The sequence below is a fragment of the Propithecus coquereli genome, unplaced genomic scaffold (assembly GCF_000956105.1).
Source record: "Propithecus coquereli isolate 6110/MARCELLA unplaced genomic scaffold, Pcoq_1.0 Scaffold11, whole genome shotgun sequence".
In the NCBI taxonomy this organism is placed as follows: Eukaryota; Metazoa; Chordata; class Mammalia; order Primates; family Indriidae; genus Propithecus; species Propithecus coquereli.
Genome location: NW_012134969.1, coordinates 9202527 through 9211160, shown reverse-complemented (window position 1 = coordinate 9211160; position 8634 = coordinate 9202527). Strand labels below are relative to the sequence as shown.

The 8634-nt window shown below is 35.9% G+C and overlaps 1 protein-coding gene across 1 annotated transcript in view; it reads left to right on the top strand.

Moving 5' to 3' along the window:
* Nucleotides 1–8634, top strand: part of WDFY2 (WD repeat and FYVE domain containing 2) — a 187263-nt gene that overhangs the window by 137233 nt on the left and 41396 nt on the right. The window contains exon 4 of the mRNA XM_012649277.1: nucleotides 5307–5361. Coding sequence (XP_012504731.1) covers nucleotides 5307–5361 — 55 coding nt within the window. The remainder of the gene's footprint in view (nucleotides 1–5306; nucleotides 5362–8634) is intronic.

Sequence of the window (8634 nt, the reverse complement as noted above, 5' to 3'; positions counted from 1 at the left end):
TAGATAGCAGAAAAGTCACAAGAGGAAATACTAAGGGCTAATCAACATTTTAAAGTGTTAAATTTTTTTTAAATTCTATTTTTATCTAAATAGTAGGGATTTTAGGATATACATGTTGGCTGGACTTGGATAATATAGGCACTCTAGAACACTAATGGAAGGGACATAAATTGGCACAAACCATTTAGAAGAAATATTGGTAATATTTATCCAGAGCTTTAGAATCATTTTTACTTCTATGTCAACAATTTTATTTCTAGAAAACCATCCAAAGAAAATAATCATGAAAATAGACAAAGATTATTTGTAAGTGTATTCTCATTCTCATTATTTTTGTGATAAAACATTTGATTTGTGTCTTAGAAATGTAACAGGGACTAATTAGATAAAATCCTGCATAGCCTTCCAGTGTGATAGCCATTAAAACTTATTTTTCGAAGAATGTTTAATGACATGAGAAATGCTCATGTGATACTGCTGGATAAGTTAAAAAGGAGAGCTACAAGTATGTGCAGCATATGTTTGTATATATGCCGTGGAAAAGCTTGAAAAGTTGAATTCTTTCTAATTCTTCAATCAGAGTTGTCCAATATATTCCAGAAGGTGTTTTTGTTTTTTGTTTTTTGTTTTTATTTATTTAAGGAAAGCTCCTTAATTCATTTTACAAAAGGTAGCATTTATTTATTTTACTTAACTATCACAAAGTGCTTACTATGTGCCGGGCACTGCTGTAAAGCATTTTTTATATTAACTCAGTCTTCACAACAATCTTTTGAGGCTGTTTGTTAACAGAGGAGGAAAGTGAAGGAGAGAGATCTTGAGCAACTCGTCCAAGATCATAAAACTAGTATGCGTTTTAGCTGGGATTTAAACCAGACAATTTGGCTCCAGTGCCCGAGCTCTGTGCTTTGCTATCTTTAAACCAAAACCCAGTGAAGATGGCACCAAGATGGAAAACTACAGACCGATAATACTTTTAAATATATGCATGTAAAAGCCCTTATAAAATGTTAGCATATCAAATCTAGTAATGCACTAAAGGAAGAATGTACCATGACAAGTTTGAATTCTTTCAGGAATTCAAGAATGGCTCAATATTAGGAAATTTATCAGAATAGTCAATTACTTTTATAAATTGAAAGTTTTTTCAAAAAAACTTTGTGTAATAGGCCGGGCGCAGTGGCTCATGCCTGTAATCCTAGCACTCTGGGAGGCCGAGGTGGGCGGATTGTTTGAGCTCAGGAGTTTGAGACCAGCCTGAGCAAGAGCGAGACCCCCGTCTCTACTAAAAATAGAAAGAAATTAATCGGACAACTAAAAATATATAGAAAAAATTAGCTGGGCATGGTGGCGCATGCCTGTAGTCCCAGCTACTCGGGAGGCTGAGGCAGTAGGATCGCTTGAGCCCAGGAGTTTGAGGTTGCTGTGAGCTAGGCTAACGCCACGGCACTCACTCTAGCCCGGGCAACAGAGTGAGACTCTGTCTCAAAAAAAAAAAAAAAAAAAAAAACTTTGTATGATAGATACCAAAACACATTTAATTAAATTCAGCAGGTACTCTTAATAAAAATTTCAGATAAAACTAAAATAAGGTGATTTAATTACTGAAGATATAAATTATGTGTTAACATAAAGGCCATGTGTCTCTGAATTTCTCTTCTTAAAAAAAGGTAGCTAGATGAACATTAAAATAATCTTTTTACTTAAAACTTAGTCAAGGTTGTTTGCCAAAGTCAGCAACAAATAATATATTAAATGCTATGATAGTGTACTAAAACTTAAATATATATGTATATCTAAACCAAAGCTATTTTTAGTCTGTATGAGCAGTAACTCTTTAGAAATTGAAATGAAAAAAATTTCCATTCAAACTGGTAAAGAAAAATTGTATTTAAAGACCTGAGTATATTTCTCATGGAAGACATATTACAATTGAAATATTATTCCTTCCCAAATTAAAACTTAAAAGATGGAACACAGTTTCAACTCACAATGCCATTGTTGTTTGTTTATTAAAAAATAAAAAATTTCAGTACTACAAAAGATCAATAAATAAAATTCAAAGGCAGAGTATTAGGAGAGAAAATATTGTCAATTCACATCTTAAACAAAGGGTTACTATCCCCAACAATCAAAGAATTTCTACAGTTCAGTAAGAAAATTACAAATGCAATAGTTAAAAAGGGGCAAAGGCTATACCTAGGCCACATCATACACACTGCTTCAGAATTTTTTTTATTTTACTTCTATTCTTGGTTTTCCTGGCATCTCGTTGCTGGCACCCTGAGGCCAAAGCCCAGAGTCTCTGGTTCCTCTCTTGCTTTCTGAATTGTATGAAGCACAGCACTGCAAGGCCAAAGGTCTGACTTCTCCAGTGACTGCTAATGGGGTAAGGTAGTATTAATATAACTTTCCAGAAGGAGGGGGAAGCTAAACTCCCGTGGAGCTATGATCAAAATTCAAAGGAAGATGGGAGAGAGCTGGCAGATAAATTCCTGCTCCATCCCTCTTCCAGTGGACTCTTCCAAAACCTGGTGTTCAGTTTTATGTGTCCAGACACTTCCTGTATGCTAGAGAAACCAGGTGGGCTTTTTCATGAAACTTGGGCCACTTGGTGATGCGCCACCATCTTTCTCTGCTTCACTTTGCATTTCCCTCGCTTACACTGCTGATATTGCCCCTCCAGTTAAAGCATTAGACTGAGGCTTTGCCTCAGGCTCTGTTTTCTAGGGAGCCAAATTACAGCGGGATTTGAACAGAAAATTCATAGAACAGGAAATGAAAATGGCAAACAAACATAGAAAAGAGTTCTCCAGCTCATAAACAGGTAATGCACATAAACCACAATGAGACGTTATTTCTTTTTTGCACATCAGTTTGGCAAAAATTAAAAAGATGAAAAGCATTCAATGCTGATGTGATATGGGAAGCTATGCTGTCATGTGAAGGTCGGGGTGGATAGGAAGCAAATGGCTGTATACTTCCTGGAAAGTGATCTGGCAGTGTCTATTAAAACATTAAGTGTACTTATGTGAGCCAGCAATCTCTTCTGTGTATACATTAATTCATATGAATACATGTGCAAAGACCTTTCTTGCAATATTGTTGTAGTAAGTAAAAAATAGCAGACAAGTGGCAATATCTATCAAATTTTAAATGTCATACCCTCCGATCCAACAATTTTACTTTAGAAACTTTTATAGAAACACGGCTAGAGATATTTGAAGACAAAATATATATAATGTAATAAGGAAAACTGGAAACAAAATAAACATTTATCAATAAAAGAACATTACAGTACATCCTGTGCAGTCATTAAAAGGAACGAAGTCGATAAGTATGTTCTCATATGGAATGATATACATGATTTATAAAAAGAAAAAAAGCATTGCCAAGTAGTTGTAACATTTTGTTTTATTATATATAATATTATAATAATACTTTCCGTAATACGTCTGAGAAATGGAATCACAAGGGACTTTTTAATATTTATCCATCTTATATTCCTTAGAATAACATATTGTTTTTATGATTAAAAATAGGAAAACTGACAAAATCTCTCAAATTTTCTCTATGATTATATGTTTTTATTATCACAGGAATAACAAATGAACAAAAAATTAGGTTTGCCAATTCGGTGAACGGGTAATTTTATTTCGTATGTATGTATCAAATTCTAAATGCAAACGTGCATCAGATTGTCTTATTTTATACCTTCCCTTGTTCCAAAAGAAATTGAAGTGTCTTTTGCCCAAGCTAGGGAACTATATCAGTATATTCAAAATAACATGAACTATATGAACTCTAAACATTTGTCCAAATAACCATTGTCTTTAATAAATATATTTGTGTGTTGTGATGTTTGGGATCCTCTGAAGTGTGGGGCTCAGGGTCACAGTTGTCTCGCTTGGGGTTAAAGGTCAATAGGGAATTGAGGTTGAGACATGTGCGGGGTTTCCCTACCCACACTGTAAGCTCCTTATGGACAAGCTACTTTACCTTTTAAAAATTCCTCCACTCCATTCAGTTGTGTGAGTCTTAACTCTTCAGAAACGAGAGTGGATATAATGTCACTCCTTGAGGGAATAATGATATGAATTTTAAAGGTGACGGGTTGAACGTTGTTATTACTGAGAAAATTATGGTGAAGAAAATCCACGTGTAGAAAAGCTTCATAAAGGGGGCTGGGCCACAAAAGTGCATAACCAAAGGAACTTTGTTGCCGTGTCCATTCTCTACATCACCTCCGGCTTTACCTTTGTGTCAATTACCACACAAACAATAACATCATTATTTTCTTCTAGAAAATTTCACAAACTATATGAACTCAGTAAACACCCAGACAGCAAGTCAGGAGTTTCTGTGTCTGTCCTCTCACCCCCTTTTTTTTTTTTAAGTCATCAAAGAAAAATTCTGAATGTTTCCAAATGGTTTGAAAATATTCATTGTTTCATTTTTAGGCTCAGATGAAGGCATTCATTTCTTATACTTTGCAGCTTCCCTTATGTTTGACAATTTACTTTTTAAAGGTATATGGATATTTTGCATTTGAAAGAAGCTAAAGGACTCAAAACCTGGCTGGGTCCCGTAAACACTTGATTGGCTTCTACTGTCTATGTAGATGCTTAGGTGAAACCATACACACTCACCTTTTATGTATCCCCACGAAGAGTACAATGTGCTACATAGGAACTGATTTTTTCAGTAAATTTGACATCCAAACTGATCTCATCCGATTGGGAGGTGCCTTCTACATATGTGTTTGACCAATATTTCCTGATTACCTGCTGCTGTGCCAAGACACTGTGCAAGGTGCCCTGGGGATACAGGGAATGATTAAGGTGCAGCCATGAGCAACTTACAGTAAGTAAGTAACGGGAAATAAATTACCGATGTGAAAAACAAAATCTTTAAAACATCTAATTTATTTCTTTAGAAGAGAATTGCTCACAGGTGAGACCCTTGCAAATTTTCAGCTGTGGCACTCTTGAGAGAAAAATATTTTAAATCAAGTTCATTTACAAAGTTGACCAGTGTCAAGACTCTGAACTTGATCCAGTGTTCTTCTCATGCATACACACACACACAAAATGAAGAGTTATAAGGTAAAAATTATGATAATTGCATTGGATCATAATTATTATTGTCACTTTTAAAGAGGTACAAAAATGCTGAATTAATGGGTACAATATTAATGTCAGTTGAAGCTGTGATGATAATTTACTTTATACAATCTGGTTTCATCAAAACATAGTTATCCACTTAAAGAATTTCTTTTTGCTTAATATTTTTCTTTTCTTTCACAGGAGTTTCTTTTGTCAGAAGATTATAACAAGATGACTCCCGTGAAAAACTATCAAGGTAGGGAGTGAGAGGAGTGTTTTCATTATCTGGACTTTAAAATATTTCTTGATGATTTTCATTGCCACAAGAAAGTACTTACTTCACAATAGTCAGGGGAACAAAACAGAGCAACCCTTTTTTTGTTTGTTTTTTTTGAGACAGGGTCTTGCTCTGTTGCCCAAGCTAGAGTGCAGTGGTGTCATCATAGCTCACTGCAGCCTCAAACTCCTGGGCTCAACTCAGGCGATCCTCCTGCCCCAGCCTCTCAAGTAGCTGGGACTATAGGTGCATGCCACCACGCCTGGCTAATTTTTGTATATTTTGTAAAGATGGGGTCTGACTGTATTTCTCAGGCTGGTCTCAAACTCCTGAGCTCAAGCAGTCCTTCCACCTGGGCCTCCAAAGTGCTAGGATTACAGGTGTGAGCCATCAAGCTGGGCCCAGAGCAACCCTTTTAAGTGAATGTTGTTCCAGTTTTTGAATTAAGGAGCTGAGGCACAAATAGGTTGGGTAACTTGCCTGTGGTCCAGCCGCTGGTCAAATGCAGAGCCAGACTAGGTCGGCATGACTCCCAGACCCACTGCCTTTGTCTTCCAACTACACCATGCTGCTTCTTAGCAATGCAGCAGGCTCGGAAAGTGGGGCCAGTATAAAGCTGCCTTAAATGGGACTCATTTCATATTTGGTTAAATGTTTGAAAATGCTCAGAGTCTTCATACTGTCCACGGTAAAGAATTATGGTTTTATTGGGTCTTCAACATTGGCAGGTCATCTTCGTAATATAGCTCAGGAACAATTTTTGGAAGGGATTTCTTTATCCAGACCAACAATGTTGTGGAATCAGAACATTACAGGAGGACCTTTTAACACTTTGAGGTCATTTCATCCAGATCTCTTGACCTCATTTCATCCTGTGTGATCATCCAGCTGCTCCTTTAATATCTCCAGAGACATAGAAACCGTTCTGATTTCGGAAAATTCTAAGCATTGAGTATTGTGCTTTAAGTTTTGGAGCTGAAATTCATTTCTCTATTGTATTATATTATTGCTTAATTTTTCACACTCATCAAATATTAATTGAGTACCTACTGTATTCCAGTAACTAAGGATTGTAATAGTGAACAAGACATGTTTAGCGTCTGTCTATAAAGCAGTTTATCATCATGTGGAGAATCCTGACAGGTAAACTCCATTCAAATGTTGTGTGATAAGTGCTAGAATGTTCCCCTATTGGTCTTTGCCCAGCCAGTTGGAGCCGCAAAAACTGAGTACAATCTCTTTTACACATGGCAGCTTTTCAATTATTTTAAAACAGCCATGACAGTTCCTACTGTTGTCCTTCCCTCTCCTCCTTCAGTCTTCTTTTTTTATTAATACTTCTCTTTTCCAGCCTAAACATATCTACAACTCCTATTTTATTTGACCTGAGCCTTTGTTCTTTAAAAACATTTTTTTACATATACCCCATAAATATGTACAATTATTATGGATCAATTTTTAAAAAACATTTCTTAAAAAGTTTTTTTTAATTGTCTTGGTCACCCTAAACATATCTACAACTCCTATTTTATTTGACCTGAGCCTTTGTTCTTTAAAAACATTTTTTTACATATACCCCATAAATATGTACAATTATTATGGATCAACTTTTAAAAAACATTTCTTAAAAAGTTTTTTTTAATTGTCTTGGTCACAGATTTGGGATATCATATTGTACCTTTAGGACTATTTAAAATATGGCATGTTTTGGTAGGTAGCCTTTAAGATGGCTCCAAATGACAACACCTCCTGGTATTCACGCTCCTACCCTATAGTGTGTGCCAGACCTAGAATATGGCAAGTGATGGATATCACTTCCAAGATTAGGCCCAAAGAGACTGGGACTTCCATCTTACTTACCCTTTCTTGCTCTCTTGCTTGCTTTCCCTCATGGAAGCCAGTGCTATGTTGTGAGCTGTCCTATGGATAAGCCCATGTGCTGAGGAACACATACATTAGCCTAGGCCTATACAGGGTCAGGATCATCAATATCACTGTCCTCCACATTTACATCTTGTCCGACTGGAAGGTGTTTAGGACCAGTAACACAAATGGAGTTCTCATCTCCTGTGATAATGATGCCTTCTTCTGGGTACCTCCTGAAGGACCTGCCTGAGGCTTTTTCACAGTTAACTTTAAGAAAAAATAAGTAGAGGGAATACGCTCTAAATTAATGATAAAAAGTATGGTATAGTAAATACATAAATCAGTAACAGAGTCATTTATTATCATTATCGAGTATTATGTGCTATACATAGTCACATGTGCTAGACTTTTATACGGCTGACAGCATGGTGGGTTGGTTTACACCAGCATCACCACAAACACATGATAATGTGCTGCACTATGACGTCACTAGGCAATAGGAATTTTTCAGCTTCATTATAATGTTATGGGACTACCATCCTATATGTGGTCCATCATTGATCAAAACATCATTGTGTGAAGCATGATGGTATTCACACAAAAACTCATACCCAAATATGCATTGCAACGTTATTCATAATTGAGAAAAAAATGGAAATAACCTCAATGTTCATCAGTGAATGAATGGATGAGCAAAATGTGGTATATACATACAATGAATTATTTGGCTATAAAAAAGGACTGACGAACCAATACATGCTACAGTATGGATAACCCTTGAAAACTTATGCTTAGAGAAAGAAGCTGCACCCCAAAGGCCACATATTGCCTGATTACATTTATATGAAATGTCAGGAATAGGAGAATCCATAGAGAAAGAAAGTAGATTAGTGGTTTCCCAAGGATGGGATGTGGAGTTTCATTTAGGGTTGATAGAAATGTTCTGGAACTAGATAGCAGTGATGATTGCATGACATTGTGATTATACTAAAAACCAATGAATTATACACTCTAAAATGGTTAAAGTGGTAAAATTTATGTTATGTGAATTTTATCTCCATAAAATTTTTTAAAAAATCAATCCTAATAAAAACTAAAGGCATTACAAGAAAAGAAAACTACAGACCAATATCTCTCATGAAAATAGATGCAAAAATCCTCAAAAAAACTAGCAAATCAAATCCAACAATGTATAAAAAGAATTTTATAGCACGACCAAGTGGGATTTATTCCAGATATGCAAAGCTGGTTCAATATTAAAAAGTCAATGTAAATCCTAGCTCTCTGGGAGGCCAAGGCAGGTGGATTGTTTGAGCTCAGGAGTTCGAAACCAGCCTGAGCAAGAGCGAGACCCCGTCTCTACTAAAAATTAGAAAGAAATTAATT